Source organism: Drosophila elegans, unplaced genomic scaffold (genome assembly GCF_018152505.1).
Source record: "Drosophila elegans isolate 14027-0461.03 unplaced genomic scaffold, ASM1815250v1 contig_476, whole genome shotgun sequence".
NCBI lineage: Eukaryota > Metazoa > Arthropoda > Insecta > Diptera > Drosophilidae > Drosophila > Drosophila elegans.
This window is the reverse complement of record NW_024545863.1, coordinates 7952621-7973389: the sequence shown is the minus strand read 5'-3', so window position 1 is coordinate 7973389 and position 20769 is coordinate 7952621. Positions and strand designations below refer to the sequence as shown.

General features: G+C 43.2%; 6 protein-coding genes across 8 annotated transcripts; 1 reads left to right on the top strand and 5 right to left on the bottom strand.

Moving 5' to 3' along the window:
• Nucleotides 1–176: 176 nt before the first annotated feature.
• On the bottom strand, nt 177–5899 carry LOC108140612 (Fanconi anemia group D2 protein). The gene is made up of 14 exons (XM_017263525.2): nt 5763–5899; nt 4948–5702; nt 4528–4669; nt 4400–4468; nt 4143–4333; nt 3861–3933; nt 3625–3794; nt 3070–3557; nt 2815–3013; nt 2638–2760; nt 1530–2557; nt 1249–1473; nt 967–1186; nt 177–911 (listed from the first exon to the last, which is right to left on the bottom strand). The coding sequence occupies exons 1-14, from the start codon at nt 5832–5834 to the stop codon at nt 236–238; spliced, it is 4431 nt and encodes a 1476-aa protein (XP_017119014.1). The 5' UTR covers nt 5835–5899; the 3' UTR covers nt 177–235.
• Nucleotides 5900–6193: 294 nt separating this feature from the next.
• LOC108140614 lies at nt 6194–8951 on the bottom strand. Its single transcript, XM_017263528.2, has 5 exons — nt 8757–8951; nt 7575–7735; nt 7434–7524; nt 7255–7373; nt 6194–6984 (listed from the first exon to the last, which is right to left on the bottom strand). Coding segments are annotated over exons 1-5 (510 nt in total). The 5' UTR covers nt 8759–8951; the 3' UTR covers nt 6194–6847.
• Nucleotides 8952–9147: 196 nt separating this feature from the next.
• On the bottom strand, nt 9148–12023 carry LOC108140613 (G-box-binding factor). Of its 3 annotated transcripts, none has more exons than XM_017263527.2 (5): nt 11783–12022; nt 11611–11721; nt 11309–11550; nt 10696–10844; nt 9148–9568 (listed from the first exon to the last, which is right to left on the bottom strand). In XM_017263527.2, the coding sequence occupies exons 1-5, from the start codon at nt 11888–11890 to the stop codon at nt 9351–9353; spliced, it is 828 nt and encodes a 275-aa protein (XP_017119016.1). In that variant the 5' UTR covers nt 11891–12022; the 3' UTR covers nt 9148–9350. The 3 variants fall into 3 exon arrangements, with proteins under 3 accessions (XP_017119016.1, XP_017119015.1, XP_041565316.1); XM_017263526.2 differs by lacking the exon at nt 9148–9568 and adding an exon at nt 9709–10490 and having other exon boundaries at nt 11783–12021; XM_041709382.1 differs by lacking the exon at nt 9148–9568 and having other exon boundaries at nt 10740–10844; nt 11311–11550; nt 11783–12023.
• Nucleotides 12024–12397: 374 nt separating this feature from the next.
• On the top strand, nt 12398–13576 carry LOC108140617 (40S ribosomal protein S20). Its single transcript, XM_017263530.2, has 4 exons — nt 12398–12510; nt 12657–12812; nt 13042–13131; nt 13389–13576. Exons 1-4 carry the CDS (start codon nt 12508–12510, stop codon nt 13500–13502), a joined length of 363 nt encoding a protein of 120 aa, XP_017119019.1. The 5' UTR covers nt 12398–12507; the 3' UTR covers nt 13503–13576.
• On the bottom strand, nt 13565–14502 carry LOC108140616 (calmodulin-like protein 4). Its single transcript, XM_017263529.2, has 4 exons — nt 14375–14502; nt 14206–14236; nt 14077–14141; nt 13565–14011 (listed from the first exon to the last, which is right to left on the bottom strand). Exons 1-4 carry the CDS (start codon nt 14375–14377, stop codon nt 13661–13663), a joined length of 450 nt encoding a protein of 149 aa, XP_017119018.1. The 5' UTR covers nt 14378–14502; the 3' UTR covers nt 13565–13660.
• A 364-nt stretch (nt 14503–14866) lies between these two features.
• LOC108140708 (adenylosuccinate synthetase) lies at nt 14867–20610 on the bottom strand. The gene is made up of 5 exons (XM_017263664.2): nt 20345–20610; nt 18106–18208; nt 16257–16536; nt 15828–16188; nt 14867–15766 (listed from the first exon to the last, which is right to left on the bottom strand). Exons 1-5 carry the CDS (start codon nt 20516–20518, stop codon nt 15338–15340), a joined length of 1347 nt encoding a protein of 448 aa, XP_017119153.1. The 5' UTR covers nt 20519–20610; the 3' UTR covers nt 14867–15337.
• Nucleotides 20611–20769: the final 159 nt, after the last annotated feature.

The following is a 20769-nucleotide window of genomic DNA, read 5'->3' as shown; positions in this document are numbered from 1 at the left end:
AAATAAAAGTGAGAAAAGAAGCATATTGTACTAAAATATTTGATATACATACATTTGTTATTATTTGTAATACGAAAATTAAATAAAATTGCATCCAGATAATAAAAAATGAAATAAATAAAGAATGCAAAGGACTTCGTGTGCTCAATCCTAGACTAGAAACAAATGAAACGCCGCCACTTTGGTCCAAAAAACAATTATTTATTTTTTATCGCTACAAAAAGAAGAGACTATCCTAAAAACATTTGCTGCGGGACGAGGACTTGCTCCGACTACCATCGCTTGGTCTTGTGCTGACGCTGGCGGTGGTGATGGCCATAACATCACCCAGCACTGTTTCATCTACGCTGGTATCATCGGCGGGTATTTCCTCGTCGCTGTTCTCCTCGTCGGCAAACGAACCGACTGGCGTGATAATAGAGTCCCCGTGAAGATCCCTGTTTATCATGTTGCCCATGTGGAAAGCCGAATGACAGTTGTTGGCAGCCAAAAGGGCTTTCACCCGGAAAACCAGCGTCTCAATTGTCTCCCGCAGGCTGGGAATGTAGCTGATGATGGCCGTATTTTTAATGGACTTCGAATGGCAGCAGAGTTGGTGCAGAAATCGTGTCACTTTCTGGAGCTCGTGCAGAAACCTGGTCAGCCTCTCGGGATCATCCCGAACAATGGATTCCAGCGCAGTCATGCCGTGCTGAAGCAACAGCTTGAGGAATAGCAGGGAGTGCTTTAGGAACAATCCGAAATTTCGGGGCTGTTCCACCAGCTGCACTATGCTGAGCAAGCCATTGAACAAGTCAACCGTGGATTCCCACAGTTTCAGCTTATCTCCGCGACTGTCCACGCCGATTTGGCCACTTAAGGAGTGAATTAACACCTCGCAGAGGCCACGAAAAAGCAAAGGAAAGTTGGCCCTGCGAATTTATAGGATTAATAAATTTTAATTTTGGCGTATCATGTTTTGCTTACTTTTTGAAGTTGGGAAAGGAATTCAGGGCTTTGTCCTTTGTGTTAAGAACACTGCATTGTTTAACCAGCTCACTAAGGAGTTCACTTTGACTTTCGTTAGTCGATTTCCGAAGGTAACCCTTGACCAGCTCGTCCAGATAGATATTGCACTGCCCGCCCTTATCCAAAGTAGCAGAGTAGTGGAACCACTTTCGACGCAGCAGCTTGCCACAAAGTGAACCTGAATAATATAATAGAAAAAAAGTTCTGAAACTACATTCAATACTTTGTGTTCATGCTTACGCGAGTCTTCGGCTTGCTGAAATCTCGGCTGGCTTGCATCAATTTCCAAACTTCCCACCTTCAGCAAGCTGCACAACAATCGATGAAGCTGGACCGCTGTACTGAGGCTCAGAACAGATTTTTCATACTTTAAAAAGTATTCAAAGGCCAGGGTTGCCAGCTGGGGAACTGTTTTTTGTTCGTATCTTTTCCATAGCTCTTTTGGGTGCAACTTATACAAAGATTCTAAAAACAAATATTCATAAAATATATGGAACTACACTAAAGCAGTAATAGCTTACTATGGAGCAGCTCAGCCTGAGACTTGTCGCCCCACTCGCCCCAGGCGAAGTATAAGGCAAATAAGCGAATGCAAAGTCCAAAGCAGGTTTTCACATAGTTAAATTGCTCCTTGAACAGATCCAGATTGCTGTACACATGATTGACTCTCGTTAGCTCTTTGTCGATCGCTTCTGCCAAAGTTATTAGGTGTTTGTTCACCTCAAGCAGACAGGGAAGTAAATCGCATATGAAATCCTCTGGCTTGGCCAGGTGCAGCCTGAAACTGTCCGCATCAGACGAGTCCTGCTGGCCGAGGACTGCCGCTTCAAGTTTTAGAACCATGTCTTCCAACAGGAAACGCAACTCAAGCAGGCCCAGAAACTCTCCAACTTGATCCTTCTCCAGCTGGTGGTTCAGCACAAACTTCTGCTCGACCAACAGCATTATAATTTCCACTTCCATGGGCCTGTACTTCTCTCGCGGCCCGTACATCTGCTCAAAGTCTATCTTTGTTTTTATGGACTTGCAGGCTCCAACCTTAATCGTAAAATCAGCAATCGTAGTCTGATTACCAGTTAAGTCCGGTTCCGTTGCAGTTGCGTTCAGCCTAGCAGCAGCCTTGGCTCCTTGGCGTTTCTGATTCATCGCCGAGTGCTTGGCATTGGTGAGAAACTGGTATGGCGGGGCTACGAAGTCCGAGGGCGCTCTAGCCAGGAGCGGCTTAATCCTCTGCTCAATTCGTATCAATTCACCGAGACGGGCCAACACTCGACGCCGAGTGGGTGGATCCCTCTGCGATGCGAAGGCACTGATCGACACCCGCATCCAATTGACGGTGTGGAAGTAAATGCTCAGAATGTCCTTTTGCTGGTCCGTCGCAAAGTTGTCGAATATGGCTAGATAGTTATCGGCTTCAAAGAACGAGGGTAAGACGATGGCACAGCCGAGCAACGCATTGATGTTCTCCAAGCTGTCGTGGTGACGATGTTTATACAGTACCCGGACACAGTTAAACAAAGGTGCAAGTACATATATAGAATCGCAAGCTCTGAGAATATTAAATATATAGTAATAAAATGTATTTATAAAATAGAGGATAAATAAGGTTATTAAACAAGTCGAACTTACTTGGCTTTGGGTGACAGAACCAGTTTCGATATATTTATGCCGATGCTAAGGACATCCGATTCAGTGTTGACATTTGAGTCGTCCAATTCATTAATGTTCATTTGATATTCTAGTTTAATGCCCCTAAAAATCAACTATATTTAGTGGAGTAATATTAAGAGAACAGCTGTAACTTACTTAATTGTCTCTGGAACATCCTCGGTGACAAAGCTAGTCTGAAAACGGATAGTCACTATGTCACAAGCCCAGGCAATAAAATGGTGGTCCAAGTCACAGGCGGAAGTTTCGTCATAGCGCTGGTTGAAAACCGTCGCCAGTTCTTCGTAGAATAGAGCTAAGGACTCGGCGCTGTTGGCAATGGATGACTCGGTGCGAACTGTGTGTTGGGTATATTAATTCGCAGTTTAAAGTTTAATATCCTGCATTAATTACTGATCAAGTTGGCGGCCATTTTGCCTCGACCATCGGGCAAAGAATCCACGTTTTCCACGCTAGTTTGGGAATCGTTATGCTCCACTGCATCGTCCTCGATGCGGGCCATCGCATCGATGAGCTGCACACATCCAATAATGCCCTGCCTTTTTATAATATCCGTTGAATTGATCAGCTGCTTCTTCACAACCATATCGACTTGCTCCTGGAGCTGAGCGCAAGCCGGTAGTTTGGGGTCTGGAAAGGCCACATGGCAAAGCAGGTCCATGGCCACACGCGTCTGAGTAAGGGTAAGATCACTGATCCTATCCAACATCGGAATGAGGAGGGCGGCACAGTTCTGAACATCTTTGGTGCTCTTGCGCTGCAGCTCACGAAGTAGTTCCAATGCCATTGTCGTCAGGTGAGGAGATGATTTGTCACAGGTGAGCTCCAGCAGTTTCTTAAGGATATTCTTCTGAATAGAGTCGAAAATCCTAAATAGTATACTGCGAGGAAGCGAGGAAAAAGTTTAGTAATTCAATTTATATGCATTTTTGGCAGCAAAATGTGTACCTGTACGAAGACTTGGCAAAATCGGACACGGTGCGATTTTTCTCACGCATAAAGTCATGTAGAATGTTCATCAGTGTGCTTATATGCTGCTCGAGTATGTGCCTATAGTGCAATTTCACCTCCTCTAAAATGCTCACCGTAAAGTGTTCCAGCTTAATACGACGACGAAGCTTTCAAAATAGACCGTTAATATTTTAGCATATCTTAGCATATCTTGAAAATTATCAAATACTTACAATATTTTCAATATACAATGAATTATCTTCATTAACTTTTATTAACAAAAGCAGAACAATCATGTCGAACGAGCTAGATAAGATATATATTTACTTAAATACAGGGTATCCAACACGTTTCGTAACCGTCATCCTTAATCGGTAAAAAATTTGTACCAAGACCGAAACCGATTTCGAAATTGTTATGTTGGTTGTAACCGTAACAGTAACCGAAACCGATATTTGACTCGATTTAAATCCCTGCTTAAATACTATTTCCTTTTATGGTTTCTGTAGACTTACGTGAATGCATCTGCGGGCAAAACACCTGCTGACCTTTGACACGCCTGATAAAATCGTTTAGAGCGTATTAAGCCAAGCTCCAGAAAGCCAAATAATTCCAGCTGTGACTTTCTATTGTCTTCCGTTGCCGAGTTTTTACCTCTTTTAATTGTGTGACGCCAGTTGAAGATTTCTCGCAGGCTACCTATCAACTTTATTTATAGTAATGTTTATCAGTTAAATAATCAGTGCTCTTAAGGAAAATAAAGAAGTCTTACATCGCGCACACTGTCATCTGTGTCCATTTTCAGAATGTTAAGCAAAAGGCGAACGAGGTGAGGCAAGGTCTAAAACAAACAAAATAATTCAAATTAAAATTCAAACTAAAGCCATTATATATAGTTACCATATCGGAACAGTTTCCACTTGTGGCAAACTCCAAAATGCGCAGTCGTAACTTAGCCTGCGTTCGGTCTGAAAGGGATAAATTGCTCAGCGTGTGCACCGTGGTCATATGGAACAGGTCTTCAGTGTTGGAATAGTTAATGCTGCAACAATTAAAATTGAGTCCTTCTTAACACGAGATTTCGAAATGTTTTTGAAATTTACATAAGTAGTCTTCCTATTGCCCCAACATTTTGGCATTGAATACATTTGCAGAAGAATAGATTAACATTTTATAGTTCTGTTTGATGGGATTGGTAAAAAAAAATCCTTATTTTAACCGTAGTTAATGGTAGCCTCAGTTACACATGCTATCTAATTGATTTTAATCGAAATTAAAAGACAAGAGCTAAGAACTCGATGGTAGCTGCTTCTTACTTACTTGAGTAGTTCAACAAACTCGTCGTGCATGCTGGCATCCAGTATCAACTCGGCGTTGGCTATGATGTCCAACTTGGCCGACTTCGTGGCCCTGTTAAAGATGCCCTCGATGCGGCTGTAGATCTGCACCTTGTGCGAAACGGTCAGGTAGCGCAGTTGGGTGAGCATCAAGGGCAGAAGTGGCATGGATATGGCGGCCCTGCCCGTAAGGACTCGATCCGCGGTGGCGACCTCCTCGATCTTGTTCAGGAGCACCTCCACGCAGGCATCTCGCAGAAAGTCGATCATGAGGAAGTTCATGAACATGCTGTTCTGCGACTGATAGATCTGTTCCTCGCCAGCGGCGTCCACGGTGCAGCCGGTCAGGAGTTTCTGCACCAGCTTTGAGTTTGGCGCCATCGCCGCATTCAGGCCCGTCTTGAAGGTTTCCAGCTTGTCGGTGTAGGACGAGGCGCTCATGAATATTTCCCGTAGCTTGGACACAATGGACACATGGTCGCAGGCCAGGACCAGGCTGTCGCCCTGATCCAATTGGACTCCGGCGCGAATCAGGACCAGTTCGAAAAAGTTGTTGGGCTGCCGGGAGAGGTTGGGGATGTTCCGGCTGGAGGACTGTGTGCGACCCAGGGTGGCGGCCAGGATGGCACTGTGCTGCGACAGGAAGCGCTGCGTGTGCTCCTGCGAGGCGGGTATGTTCTCCTCGCTCCCGGCGGATGATGATTCAATGGAAACATTAGTGGAGCTCTCCGCCAGGCGCTGAAATACATATGCTTTTCCGTCACGATTTCAAAGGAGTATATTAACTTTTTCACTTACCGGCACTTTTATGGTGGTGTTCTCATCAATCGTGTTTAGAGCCTTCTTCTTACGATTCTTAAACTTATACATAGTGGACAATTAACTTTACAAAATACCAAAAACAAAACTAGATGAAAACAAAAGCAATTCCTGGCGGGTTTTGAATAGAGTGACCGTATTCGAGTTATTTGCAATGTTATCGATAGTGCCGATAGTAAACTGTCACCATCGATAGAAAACTGTCACTATCGAAAGCGGAATATAGGAAATAATCCATAAAAAATTATGGGAATAAAATAGTCTGATTTAAATAGAAATAATTTACTTATTTTAGTGACGAAAAAATGAGAAAATTGTGTAAATTAGTTTAAAGTGCAATTAAAGTAAATTAAATTAAAAGAGTGATGCTGATTTCAATATCCTCATTAGCTGTATAAAAATTAATGTGATTTTTTTTTGGAAATTTAAATTTTTATTCAAACATTTTCTACATAATGCGTACAAAACTATTATTGTTTTTCTTTAGGTATATAACTATTAATCATATGTGATGAGTATAAAATTTTAACTATGCATTTGCTTAATTTTAGGATCCGGAAGCAAGTTCCATAAATTGATAATCGTATATGTAATGAAAAAGTCCAACGTAACACTAAATAAGGTGGTTATGAACTTATTTGTTAATTTAAAGCCTTTCGATTTGAATTGTTTAACTTGGGTGCTAATTCTGATAATGTCGAATTATTCCTAATATAGATTTTTAACACTAAAAAGTGCAAAAACTCTATTGTGCTATACATTTTTAAATGTATATAAATATTGTTTATAAAAAGGAAGTACAACATATGTAGGTCTTGAATTGATTATGCCACAAATTGACTTATTCCGCGACTAATGTGTCCCTTTAGTACCTAGTTTATGGAAAATCACTAATTTGGCGTTGTTTTCAGTATTGCTTTTAAGTTTATAATGATGAACTTGATGCCATGCCTATCACACCAATTCAGTCCAAATTGCAAAACTTGCGATTACTCCACAATACTGCCCTTCTGAAAACTGATAAGGTTTCCTGCCCCTACTTTTCAGTGTTTTTAAACATATAATTATTGTTTTTTCGCACGACGTCTCTTAAAGCCCGTCATCTGCTTCAGAAGCTGCGAGTTTTCGTCATCGAGATCCATGTTTGGCTCCCAGAGCCGCAGTCGTTTGGGAATATAGATTAGGCCCAATAGAGTGATAGCTAAATGGGATAAACGATACAATTTATTAATCGAAGTGGTAAATATTTTCCTAATTTGTAAAAGCATTAGAGATAATCTAAAAATACTCTCTTTCTGTTTTAAATGACTTTTGAAACTTGTGTTCTTATTCCTTTTACTATTTCCTTTTTTAAAAAAATAAACAACCAATAAATTAAAATGGGTTTGCAAGCCCTATCACTATATTTTTATTCATGGCACTTATAATAAACAAGTTTCTTCAGAGGTTCATTTATTTTAATTATACTCACAATTCAGCACGCAAGGGAAGATCACGTAAAAGTTGATGGTGCTGGAGCGAAAGTAGAGCGCCTCGGTGGCGTAGAAGACCATTGTGAGGGCCAAGGAGCAGCCGCCCATGCTCACAACCCTTTTAAGATAAATATATATGTTATTGCCAGACAACAAGTACGTTTTGAGCAACACTTACGGCCTATAGTGGATATAGAGGGTGCAGTGAACCAGAGCTATGGCCTTGAGCAGGCAGTACATCCCGATAATGCGCGATATGGTATAGTCACCTGTAAATATCCCCTTGAAATATGATTCCAGCAGTGTTTTCAGTACTCACCCTCTATGAACTGGGTGTCACTGTGGTCGCCCAGGAAGCTGCGCCTCTCGATATAGCTCCGGAAAGCCGTGCCCAAGTCCATGAAGGCCACAAAGGCTATCCATCCCCGGAAGGCATAGAGCAGGCGTTCGCGGGGTCGTCCGCCAGACTGCATGGCAGCCCTAGATATAATACAGTGAGTTATAGCATCGATTTGAAACTTCATTTTATGTGGGGTTATTATGAAACGATAAACACTTTTAGTTTTTGGGACTCCAATTTTTTTACCTAAATCAAATCAAACGTCGTAGGTGAAATAAATAATTTTATTACGAAAAGTTTCACAAAAGAGTCTCAGATGTATTAACCGGTCCTATTTCTGAAGAACTTTGTAAGGTTTATTTAATAAAGAAGTTTCGATATAAGTTTTAAAATTAACCTTTTTAGTTTTTAAGCCAAGTTTTTTCATCCATAATATTGCTTATTTGTACGACAAACAAAATTTTAGCGACACTTATATTAGGCTATCACATTCCTAAATTATGACTCAAATGGTCTAATGTAATGTTATAAGGATATAAATCAAAGAAGAGTTAAAATTTTTAAATTATATTAAGGACAAGGTGTCATCTAAAATTGGGACGAAGAACTCCCCACACAAAAATTTAACATACTACACAATTACGAGCTATCAACATTCCCCATGATTGTTATGATGATATAATGTTAGCTCTTTTGGCATTCCGAAGCCTTTAGAATCAACGTCACTTTGTTGCGTGTGCATAATTAGACCTTTTATTTGAGGGGTTTCGTTTCAGCAAAACCAGGAACTCCAACTGAGCAGTCGAGTAATGTAATGGCATTCCCAACCGGCTTATCGCCCTCTGAGAATCGCACTTGGAAGTCCCCGTGCAACCAACCCCTTTCCAAAACGCTGGGCAAAATCGATATTATGGCACACTATGCTGGGCTATTTGTGTAGTGCAAATAATTGTGCAGAGCGTAATTCCCGGATGCACGCGACCACGTGGATCGGGGTCCAAGTGGAGCTCCCGCCCCGGCCAAATTGTTTATTTTCAATCAACATCGCCGGCTAGGTCGTCCGAGCAACGCCGGCCCGGGACCGGCTAGCTGGCGATTCATAATTACTCCCGTGCACTCTATACGTTATGTGTGTATTTATTTTCGTGGCCATTGGCTTACATTTTGCAGCGATTTCCAAGTTACTCTGCAAACCCAAGCCCCGTCACACCCGGCGTATGCGTAATACTCGAATATGGGACTCTTAAAACCCACGAAACCGATTTTATGCTGCAGCGATTGTTTATTTTTTATTGGTTTTATTTAAACCGATCAATGCGACCAATTTTTGTTCCGTCGCCAACAACACTTCGCCGTCCACTGAAAGTCTTCCATGGGAATGCCGTGCGATGGCAGGCAGCTTTTATGCTTTGAAGAGCTTTGGGTCTGTTGGGGTTCGTATCGCACAGAAGATACCTTAGGTTAAAGAACCCTGCATATTAAATTATTATATAAGTATTTTGTTTTTCATTTTCAAACGTTCAAAAAGGTTTGTTCTAAAAAAAATTATGCATTTCTCATTAATATTTTATTAAGCAAAGTACAAAAATGTTAAACAATTCCGACAAACAACTCGTATGTGGATGTCCAAGTCAAAAAAATTGAGGACATGAAAATCTAACCATATGTCAGTGTTCAGAATCGTTTTCATTAGCAAATGTATAAAAATTTCAACAATTTGTCAAGTTCTATGGCTCTCTTGGAATGAAAGTTGGTCTAGTCCTTGCCAATATTCGCCTCAGTCTTGCGATATTCAGCCCAGTCCACAAATCCATCGTTGTTCAGATCCATGGACTTTAGCACATAGTCGATGGTGTCCTCCAGGGCTTTGTCCGTGTAAACTGATCCTTGTTTGTGCTCCTCCGGCTGCTCAGTCTGACCATCGGCGTGACCGTCGGAGTGACCCTCGCCTGGTTTCTCGCTACTATCTTTGACTGGAAATGTATTGGGGGCGTTTAAGATTTTTGCAGCTCACTTGGACATGGTTAAGTTAATAATTAAGCTCACCAGAAACCATTATTAAATTAAGTTAAGCCTAAAATTCTACTTGAGGGAGCGTTTAGATGTGGTCGGCTGTGATTTGGGGTTTGACTTTATTCGCTAATTCGGCTTTACTTACAAAGAGTTGCATGCGTCTATTAAATAGGTTTTAGTAGCGAAAATATTTCCACATAGACGGGGTATTCTTCGATTTTTTTTGCATAGTTTTCATTTTTTTTTTTGTACAAAAACAAACTTTTACACAATCAGTCTGTTTTTCTGCTGCTCTAAAGTTGCGCTTAAAAAATAGTTCATATCGAAAAATAATTAAAGTAATGACAATGGAAAACAAAACGAAATAAAGCGGCTGGGATTGCACAAACCACTTGAGAGATTCGTGATCAATATTCGAAATGGGAATTTTTTGAAAAAGTTCATTTGTTCAATCAAGTTCTCCGATGGAATGCTTGCAGCATGTTAAGTAAATTTGATTCAAAATTATCTAAAAAAGTGCGCTAAAACCGTAGACGAGGTCGACGTAATTTCAGGATGTTTTGGGCAGAAAACAGGAGTATGTGTTGCGCTTCACAGAACACGGGACAAGGACAGGGTAATGTATGCAACTGAACGGATCTAGAATCTACTAATGAACCGGCTGCTGCTGCTGCTCCTGCGGTTGTTGCTGTTGTTGCTGTTGCTGCTTCTCGGCGGCCTTCTGCTGCGCCTTGATGAACTCCGGATAGTCGATGTAGCCGTCTCGCGAGGTGTCGTCCATCTGCAGGATGGGGTCAATCAAGGCCACCAGCTCCTCGTCGGAGAAGACCTTCTCCTCCACGTGCGGCTTCTCGCCGTTAGGCTGCTCCTTGCTGCCTTGCTCTTCGTGAGGCAATGAGGTGTTATGGCGGATGCGAGATGGATTAGCATGAGATTCGAGCATGACCACAACCATAACCGGAAACAGCCCAGTTTAATTACGCATATGCAAAGAAGGTAGAACAGAAGAGTGGGTCAAACAAAACGAAAACAGAAACCATCAACAGCCTAACTATTAAAATAGATAAAGAAATAGTGGCCATCTTACCGTGCCAGTGGATCAGCGACTTGATCAGCTCGCAGCCGTCTAGCTTGTTGTTGTTGTCCGAATCGTGCATCTTGAAGTAGTGGAACTGCAGCTCAGCCTCGGACATCTTGCTCGTATCGATGGGCACCTGCATGTGCTCCTGGATATGACTGGAAGTGAAAGAAAACCGAGTAAGTAAAGAAATTGCAGTTGGTAAAATGTATGAGACATGTGAAAATTGCATCCCCAAAACCAATAGTTTGATAAGACTTAAAACCATACAGAAAAATATAAACTGGTGATAAGTCACACTGTCGCTTTAGAAATTGAAATATTCATTAACAAAATCAACGAAATCACTGAAGTAATCGGTGTACATTGTTTGTAATTTGGATCTCTGAGGCATAGAATTATGAGAATCTCTTCGGATCAGGTGTCAGTGTGGTAACTTATGGTTAGTTTCCCTAATAATATCTATGTTAATGCTGTTGATTTATATACTTAATTCTTTCCATCACTTTTTCTAAAAGAGGTGTCATTTACGGTTAATTTATGACATTTCCCCCAATCGGAGCAGAGCCTTTCTGATGGATAATGATTGCCAGCGGCAGTGATAAGATAGACGGGCACTTACGCGCGCTCCTGCTGGATGTTTCCGGTGTTCAAAACCTGCTGCGGTTGCCCGTGGTGGTGGCCACCCACTTGCTGCTGGTGGTGCACCTGCTGCGGCTGCTGGTGGTGCACTTGTTGCTGCGGTTGGTGCTGCTGCTGGATTGGTTGCTGCTGCTGCTGCTGCTGCTGTACAGGAACTTGTTGATATTGGACCTGCTGCTGCTGTTGCTGCTGCTGCACAGGAACTTGCACCTGCTCATATTGCTAGGTATCGGAGGAGTTAGGATTAGTGTTTTAAAAGCAGAGGATAGGTATCCCACTCACGTATTGCTGGGGCGGCACACCGGGTGCCGAGTGGACCTGTTGCTGGTACTGCGGCTGGTGGTGCTGCGCCGGCGGCGGTGGGTTGTGCTGTGGCACATGCTGCGGCACCTGCTGCTTTCATTTCAGTGGGTTAATCGGTTCTGGTGTGTGTTAATTAGGTCCAACTACTCACATAGTGCTGCGGATTTACGCCGGGAGCGACGCGCTGACCGCTCGCCAGGCCAATCAGGACAAGGGGCAGCAAGAGGGCTGCTCGCAGCTCCGGGACGCGCATCTGCATGGAAGAGCTGGATTCTGGCGGGGATTGGTTCGGTTCGGGATCGGTTTTGGTGGCTCTGTAATCACCACGTCGCAAAGACAAAACACACACGTACACAAATCGCTGCTTCTTCACCGCTGACCATTCGCAACGGGCGACAGCTGTTGCACAGGTAACTGCGGCCATTCGCCGCGAAGCGCATGCGCAGTACGGTCACACTTAACAACTGGTTTAAATTCCTGCCTAATTAATATCAAGGGTACTCATTATGCTAGCTCGATTCAATTGATAAAACGGTGAAGTTAATTGCTTATTTGGCTTATCAATGTTTTATTTTGCTATTCTAATGGAAAAAATGCTACAAAATATATACATAAGTGTGAACTCGTAAATGCATCAAAATATATAGAGTTGCCATATGTTTTTAAAAAGCTAAAAGTAGCCATAATTCCCGCTAACCGCTATTTTACAATTCATCCCGCAATTGGCTAGATCGCTAGATCTAGTGGGAATATAGCTGACTTCGCAACACTGCCTCTACCGAAAACTTCTCTTCGTTTTCAACCAGCAAATTGACTGGTTCAGCGCTGCTCAAAATAAAAAGATTTGAATACCTCGACCAGGGAATTTGCTAAATAATGGTAAATTTGCAATACCGAAGCCACTTCCCTCAACTAAAAGTGGATAGAAAGTGCTAAAAACGTTATTTTGCCATTAAAACGTGGTACACGTGTGATGGCCCATTCAACCTAACCCCACTTAACCCATGTTTCCATCAAATCCGCAGGCTGCTGCACCCAAGGATATTGAGAAGCCCCATGGCGGCGATTCAGCCTCTGTGCACCGCATCCGCATCACCCTGACCTCCAGGAACGTGCGCTCGCTGGAGAATGTGTGCCGCGACCTGATCAACGGTGCCAAGAACCAGAACCTGCGCGTCAAGGTGAGGAGTCCTTGTCCTTAATGATTATCCTGCAGTCGCATTTACCTGGAGGCTTTGCGTGCCCGCCAGACGCTTAGCCTAGTCATTAATAAATGCCAGAGAAAATGCCTGTACCGGACATTATTTTCGCGCTTATTACTCCGGTGCGAGAATTCACATGGTCCAGGCTACAAAACGTCTAAATACTGGAGAATTCCTTACTAATCCCTTCATTTTGTCACTTTTTCAGGGCCCCGTGCGCATGCCGACCAAGACCCTGCGCATCACCACCCGTAAGACTCCTTGTGGTGAGGGTTCCAAGACCTGGGATCGCTTCCAGGTGAGTTTAACTATATAATAATCCAGCTAATTATCATCTTTGGACAGATCTGATATCGTGGTTGGGCACTCAACCAGTCGTTCCACAGTATCTGTATGATTTGCCCAGAAGAAACGTGTTCTCATAGTCCACTTTGTTTAAATTCATCACAATTTGGCTCTCCGAATTCGACAAAGAAAAGCAAATCGATTTAATACGATTTTAGTTTTTTCCTTTGGCCTCTTATTTATATTCTTTGTTATTCTCCTTGTTTTCAGATGAGAATCCACAAGCGCATCATCGACTTGCACTCTCCCTCTGAGATCGTCAAGAAGATCACCTCGATCAACATCGAGCCCGGCGTAGAGGTTGAGGTCACCATCGCCAACTAAGATCGGCGTATGCCACTTTTTTACACCTCGAAAAGTTTGGCGTACAAATAAAAACCAAGAACTTTTCCAAAACATGTGTATAGACGGCTTCTTTATTGTGCGAAATCCTTTGGGGTACCATTTTACTGGAATGTTTTATGAAGTAATGTGTAGGCAGTCTAATAGTAGTCTGGAACTGGGGCGCAAGCAATCTTGACAAAGTCTGCGTATCGCACAGTGCTATTGTTGTTCACATTGGCCTCCCGGAAGATGCTGTCCACCTCGCGCATGGACAGACCCTCTCCCCAGTTCTGGAGAAGATTGCGCAGCTGCCTGGCCGAGATGGTGCCCTTATTCTGGGGATCGGCTGCCTTGAAGGCGGCAATCACCTCATCCGGCAGACTCTCCACCTTGGAGTGCTGATGCATTATGTCCAGGAAGTCGGCGAAACTCATTTTGCCATTCTTCTGCTTCAGATAGGAAACCAGTTCCTGGATCGTCGGCGAAAGACCCAAAGAACGCATAATAACCTGACAGTATGTCGAAATGTGAACCATTAGAACGTATATTTTTGTGGGGTGAGAGACCCACTTACAGTTAGTTCGTCCAAATTGTTGATTTGGCCCGATCGAGCAAATAGATAAAAACACTCGCGGAACTCTGTGGGTTAAAGATAAGAAATGTTTTTAGAATGAAATCATCAATGACTTGGTGGCACAATTACCATCAATATCCTGTTCCTTAAAGTAACGAGCCTGAAATAATAGTAAAGAAAATAAGATAGAAAGTTGCATAAATACAAATGGTTAATGAGGGCAGTCGAGTGGAAAGTGCAGTTATGAAAAAAGAAAGCACTTCCCCGTGCAAATGTATTGCCTTGAACTATAACTTACCATGTCTGGGGAACTTTAAATGTATTTGCACTTATTAAAAAACAATAAATAAATTAAGTAAACAAGAGGAAATAAATAAATAGATCGAAACGAAACAACAGGTAGCTGCTTAGAGTGACCAGAAATTAGTATGACCGCTTGATGGGAGGAATAAAAAACCACATTATAAACCAGCAGTTAACTTCGCAGTTCATAGAACCCGCGTATTCAAAATATCGGACTTGACCAAAAAATAGTAATATCTACGATTTTAAATAAAAGTTAAGTTATATAGAACATATAACAAAAAAATGAAAGATTAGTCACTACCAATCGATTTCTTACGCTTTGAAGTTTTGGTTGGTACTGATCTTAAAGTTTTTACGGGGACCAAAAATTAATAATTTCCACTTGTTCTACCTAGAAATGATTTTGATAAAATCAACGAAAATTGAACTATAATTTTAATAGCGATTTTAAATTTAATTTAAATCCATTCCAAATGAAACTCAATTTTTGGTTAGACTTTAAAATGTATTTACCTTGCGACACAATTACACAAGTCAGAGCACACTGTTGTATTTAAATATTAAAACAACATCGCTTAGTTATTGTACAATAAAAAATATCTGCTTCCCTTTGCATACAAAAAATCTGAAACTGCACCTGATGATCTTAAAAACTAAGTACGTCCTCATCAAACAAGAAGTTATAGTATATATATGCGTGCGAGCCCCGGACGGCATCGCTTCAAAATGATTTAGTGAACATCAAAACTAAGAATTATAACTTAAAGAAGCAATAAGCTAATAACTTGTGTCCAAATGTTGTAGATAGTCGAAATATTAGTTGTATTTGTGGGGTTAGGACTGTAGTTGTAGTTGGATAGTTTACGCGCCGTCTCTGGCTAAAGGGCTCTAAGGCGTTTCCGTCTCATTTACAAAAACTAGTAGGCGTAAGTACGTCGGCCCACTCGCTGGCTGGTTAATGCACGTTGATGATGGACTCACGGCCCTTTCCGACGCCCACCCAGCGCACTGGGACACTCAGCTCGCTCTCGAGGAACCGGACATAGCTCTGGGCATTTTCCGGCAGCTCCTTGAAGTTGCGTATGTGCTCGGTGGATGTCTGCCAGCCAGGCAGCACGGCGTACTCGACCTCAATGCCTCCCAGCTCGGCAATGGTGCCCGGGAAGTGGTCGAGCTTCTCGCCGTTGGGCTTCTTATAGGCCACGGCCACCTTGATCTCCGGCAGCGTGTCGAGAATGTCCAGCTTGGTGAGACAGATGCAAGTGTAGCCGTTGACCAGCGAGGTGTACTTCAGCAGCGGTATGTCCAGCCAACCGCAGCGGCGCTTGCGCTTGGTGGTGACCCCGACCTCAAAGCCGCGCGTCTGCAGCAGGTCGCCAATTTCCTAGAAACCCAAGGATCATAAGCAAAATAGTCCACGGGTCATTTACAAAGCTGCCACTCACGTTCAGCTGCTCGGAGGGGAAGGGACCATCGCCCACTCGCGTCGTATAGGCCTTGACCACGCCAATCACCTCGCCAATCGTCTGCGGGGGCAGACCCAGACCCGTGAGAACACCGCCAATGCTGCAGTTGCTGCTCGTCACATACGGGTACGTGCCGAAGTCAATGTCCAGCATGGCCGCGTTGGCGCCCTCGACCAGGATCGTCTTGCCGTTGCGCAGGGCGGTGTGCAGGAAGCAAATGGTGTCCTTGACATAGGGACGCACCTTGTCGGCGTAGTCCTTGTAGCGGGCTAGCTCCGCCTCCACGTCCACGTTTATCGATGGGAACAGGCGCACGTGCGTGGCCACAATCGACTTGAACCTAATGGTGGGTCAAAGAGGCGGTTAGAATCTGGGTTCCCCGAGTTCCTCGGGCACTACTCCTCTCACTTGTCGCTAAACAGGTTGAAGTCGCCGAGCAGCTCGCCCACCCGGATGCCGTTGCGGGTGGCCTTGCTGGAGTAGGCCGGGCCAATGCCCTTCTTGGTGGTTCCGAGCGACTTGCCGCCCTTCTCGGCCTCCTGCATGCCATCCACATGCTGGTGGAAGTCGAACACCAGGTGAGCACGGTCGGAGATGATCAAACGGTTCTCCAGGTGCTGCAGTCCCTTGGCCTCGTTCTTCAGCACCTCGTCGAACAGCGAGGGCAGGTGGATGACGACACCATTGCCTGCAAATGTCAAGCCAAAAGTTTTAGTATTTGTTCTTCATCTGGGGGATTTCCCCATCTGCAAAGGCCGGGCATTAAGTGAGTAATAAATAACCAGAAAACTGCAGTTGGCAGTCATGTGATTGCAACTGCAGTGTGTCTTACGTCTAGTGTTTTTATAATTTTATTTAGAGAAAGTATTGCGTAAAGCTGAAATAAAACGCTTTCCGTAAGTTTACTTTCATTGTTTCGATAACTTTAATAAGCAATAAGCTTCAAGTCCAAAATAAAATTCACTATAAAGATCTTAAGTACCTCCGAATTTTGATGTGTTGCGTTCAAATGCTTGTATAATCGCCTTGAATTATTGTTCAATACATGTACTTTCTTTGGGGTTCCCAATAAAAAGTTATCAAGATAAGATATAACTTGAGAAGCTTTGAAGTCACATACATAAGTGCTGCTAGGTAAATCGAGTAATTTCACAGCCCTAAAAGCTAACTATCCATATCAGGGAAAGGCTTCATTGCAAAATAAACAGATCAGTTGACGAATTGGGGAGACCAAGTACACAATTTTGAAATCATAATGCCAAGGCACGCGAACAGGCTCAACGAACGGGGTCGTTTCGAATTGAGTTCCGAGCGGCTAGGAAATTAAAAATAATAAGTTAATTGCCTGATTAGAATAATTTTCCGCTACATGTCGGCCTGAGTGTGTTTGTGAGTGTGTCATAAATGATATCTAAAAGGCAAAAGCTTTCTGGGACTTTTTATGGGGTTCGCTGAGTTGGTGCGGTTCTGACTATCTCATAAATTAGACTATCTCATAAATTAGTCTTGTGACAAACGATGACAGTACGGATTGGGTTGTTGCTCTTGGCAAACAATGTCACCCACAACCACACACCGCACACCACACTTGCAACATCGATTAAACTTTGAAGCCCGTGGGCAGGACAAAGTTTGCGAAATACGAAAAATATTGACAACCAACGACCTTGGGGGTGACAGTCAGTGACGTCACTGTGACACTGGCTGGCACAAAGGTAACATTAGTTTCCCGACTCTGATTTAATTATCTCAATTGCTTATCTACCGAAATAGAAAAACCTTTCATTTTCATGGGCATGCGGCGTACCAAAGTCGAATAACAGACCAACTGACCCGCAAGCCAATGTCAATGATGCACTAAATCTTGCCAGAAATTCCTCGCCTACATCTGCCTTTGTATAAATCGGAACATATGCACATATATGAGTACATATATGTTTGCTCGATACGTTCAATTTCAGTTTGCAGCCGAGCGAGTGAAAACTAAAAGCAAAACAAACCGACAACAGACCGTATATTTACGAGCTATACTGTATGTGAAAATACTGTATATACACATTAAATTTAAATTTCAAATGAAGAAAACAAAAGTGGAATGGAAAGGAATTGCTTGCGTACTTTCATTGACAAACTCTTCTTATAGACAAAACAAAAATGAAATGGCGCTTGCTTACTTTCATCACCAACTATTCTTGCTTATAGACTCATAGTTGTTGCACAGATCCTTACAGATCCTGATTCCCGGTGCTCAACTTACCGATGACGGAAACACACTTCTCGTTCACAACACCACTGGGCAGCAGATGAAAGTCGAACTCCGTGCCATTGGCCACCACAGTGTGTCCAGCGTTATTGCCGCCCTGCGGAGACAAAAGTTTGAAAATTAGCCACTAAGTTTTCAAGATATACAAAATATACAAAGATATAGATGTTGATATACAAAATTAGCATTATTTGTTTTGTTTTCGCTTGTACGGCGGCGTAGAAGAAAAACAAAGTTTGTGAGAAAAATAAATAAATAATATACATAGGTATATTTTGCAAATTGTATAACACAGAACCCATCGAATGGGGAATACGTATTTGTCCCACGTGCCCCTCAAATATCAAATGACAATAAACGAGAACGAAAACGTTCCACAACACATACAGATATAGATAACTACGAGTATCTCACGTAAGCACACGAGAAATTTAATGTGTTTTTCCTTTTCATTTTGGCAACTGTACAAATTTTTCTACATTTTGCTAATCTAACAAAATTTGTTTTGTATTTTGTATGTATATTAATACACTGTAAGGGGAATACAACAAAATGATTAGCGGCAGGGGAAGAGTGGAAATTCTGGAACCTTCACAAATCATTGCTAAAAACCAAAAACAAGATAATCAACAAAATGTTTACGCAGTGCCAAAAAGGGGGCTTATAGCCATAGCCCCGGTCTATGATAAGATACGGGGAAATGGCGAGATCGCAATCAAAAGTCCCGGTTCCAGTTCCCGTCCGTGGCAATTGCGGATTTCACAATATGAACTATATGCTTTAAATTATAATGTCGTAAACGGAATCGCCGTAGGGGCGTGTCAGTCGTGTGGTGACTCAGTTATAGGGCGCGATAATCAACTGGGACTGGGAACGGTATTATATAAGGGCACCTGATAAGACCTATTCGATTCCGCTGAGCAACTATGTTGGTTAGAGCCTACTCTCCGCGGCATACGGCATATCGTCCATTGAACTGCGTAGATGGTTCTGGGAAATCAACAAGTGGCCGGACATAAACAATCCACTAAAAACACACAAAGCCCTATTGGCAGGGCCTGTCCCAAGTTCTGCAAACACAGCTCGACGGGAAGCCCATGATTCTGCATGGGTTGCATTTTAGTGGACCCAGTGGTTCTAGGACAAAGTCCCCAAGTTTCTGGTGAATGATGTTGGCGGTTATGTAAACCTAGCGGTCCGCTGAGCAAGCAGCACAGATGTGTGAAACAGGGATGGGGATAGGAATTAACGTCAGAAGGGGAGAGAGAGACGGCGAGCGAGAGCAGGAAAGAGATGGCCAACACCAGTGACGAATTTTGCTGCGCCAGCATTGTTGGCAGACTTGCTGACGGAATACAAGCGCTGTTGGCTACCGATTGCCAGAAGTAGCTAAACATCGCAGCAAGAAAGGCTTCGTACGAAAACTCTAGTAGAACTTATATATGGAAACAAGTAAACTTTATCTTGAGCTAAAATCAAACCGCTTTTTATTCAAAAATTCATTTTTAAGTTAGTTGCTCAAATAACAAACTGTAGCAAGTTAGGGACTGGAAAATATTTGAAGTGAATACAAAATAAGTTAAAACAATAAATTATTATTTTTTTTAAATGTTAATGAAGAAGTCGGTACAAAAAAATTTTGAACCCACTTAAACCTAAAAATAGTGCTATTAAAGCTACAATTGTTATTGTTTTATTTTACAAACACAATACATCTTCTACTAACTACAGAACTTAAAATTTGTGAGAGCCTTTACCTAACTTCTTGGCGGGTTTGAGCCTAGCCTTTTACACCTGCCGCTAATTCCTGACCTCCGAAACAAGCCAGATTTGGTGAGAAAAGCGCTGCGTGACCAGCTCTGCGGCATACACACCAACACATGGGAACGCGAGTGGAAGTGGGACGGGTGGCAGGCGCACACATGCGCTCCGCGGCACAAACACTTGGACAAACATGCTCACGGACGGACACGTACACGGCGCACACACAGACGCAGCCACATGGCGGGCCCAGAATTGATAAATACAAATGGGAAAGCATGCGGCGGCGGCCGAAAAGAGCGATAATGTGTAGTTGGAAAAAAGTGGCTCATCTGATGAAATACGCAGATGCTGATGCTGGGTGGCTCTGGGTTGGGATGTCCTTGGGCAAGGATAACGCCCGTTATCAGTGCCAGGTTTCGGGGGTTTTTTTTTCTGATTTCCCTACTATTAGTTAGGCTGTGTTCCTCACCTGACACCTGCACACGATGTCCACATCGGAGGCCAGCATGTCCACCACCTTTCCCTTGCCCTCGTCGCCCCACTGGGCGCCCAGGACGACGTCCACTTTGGACTTGTACATCTTGGTACGGCCTTGGTGCAGCTGCTCGTAATGAGTGCCGTTGGTGGCGCTGGTCGCTGACATTTCCCCGAAACGGAACAGAACGGATCACGGATCTCGGGCACTCGGAAGTCTTTCGCGAACACGTTGTGATTATTCTCTGCTGGCTGAGCTCCACCAGCCTTTGGCTATAAAACAAACAGAGGGCGGCTGGCGCGGGCGTACGGTCCTACTGCGCGGGAGATTTATTCCCGCCATTGAAGAGGGTAACACCAAACGCGTTGCGTGGGTGGACGCAGTACGGTTATACTTTATCCTCTGACAGGATCACTTGA

Coding starts and splice junctions, on each gene's coding strand:
- LOC108140614 (XM_017263528.2), bottom strand. Junction 7,525..7,574: donor TGACACCCAGTTCATAGAGG/GTGAGTACTGAA, acceptor GGATATTTACAG/GTGACTATACCATATCGCGC. Junction 6,985..7,254: donor CTTCCCTTGCGTGCTGAATT/GTGAGTATAATT, acceptor TATCCCATTTAG/CTATCACTCTATTGGGCCTA.
- LOC108140613 (XM_017263526.2), bottom strand. CDS start 11,890: ATGCAGATGCGCGTCCCGGAGCTGCGAGCAGCCCTCTTGCTGCCCCTT. Junction 11,551..11,610: donor GTGTGCCGCCCCAGCAATAC/GTGAGTGGGATA, acceptor TCCGATACCTAG/CAATATGAGCAGGTGCAAGT. Junction 10,491..10,695: donor GTCGCTGATCCACTGGCACG/GTAAGATGGCCA, acceptor TGCCTCACGAAG/AGCAAGGCAGCAAGGAGCAG.
- LOC108140612 (XM_017263525.2), bottom strand. CDS start 5,834: ATGTATAAGTTTAAGAATCGTAAGAAGAAGGCTCTAAACACGATTGAT. Junction 3,014..3,069: donor AATGGCCGCCAACTTGATCA/GTAATTAATGCA, acceptor CCCAACACACAG/TTCGCACCGAGTCATCCATT. Junction 2,761..2,814: donor GATGTTCCAGAGACAATTAA/GTAAGTTACAGC, acceptor GTTGATTTTTAG/GGGCATTAAACTAGAATATC.
- LOC108140708 (XM_017263664.2), bottom strand. CDS start 20,518: ATGTCAGCGACCAGCGCCACCAACGGCACTCATTACGAGCAGCTGCAC. Junction 18,209..20,344: donor ACATCGTGTGCAGGTGTCAG/GTGAGGAACACA, acceptor TTGTCTCCGCAG/GGCGGCAATAACGCTGGACA. Junction 16,189..16,256: donor TTCAACCTGTTTAGCGACAA/GTGAGAGGAGTA, acceptor ACCCACCATTAG/GTTCAAGTCGATTGTGGCCA.
- LOC108140616 (XM_017263529.2), bottom strand. Junction 14,142..14,205: donor TAAGGAACAGGATATTGATG/GTAATTGTGCCA, acceptor TTTAACCCACAG/AGTTCCGCGAGTGTTTTTAT. Junction 14,012..14,076: donor ACAATTTGGACGAACTAACT/GTAAGTGGGTCT, acceptor ACATACTGTCAG/GTTATTATGCGTTCTTTGGG.
- LOC108140617 (XM_017263530.2), top strand. Junction 12,813..13,041: donor ACCAGAACCTGCGCGTCAAG/GTGAGGAGTCCT, acceptor TCACTTTTTCAG/GGCCCCGTGCGCATGCCGAC. Junction 13,132..13,388: donor AGACCTGGGATCGCTTCCAG/GTGAGTTTAACT, acceptor CCTTGTTTTCAG/ATGAGAATCCACAAGCGCAT.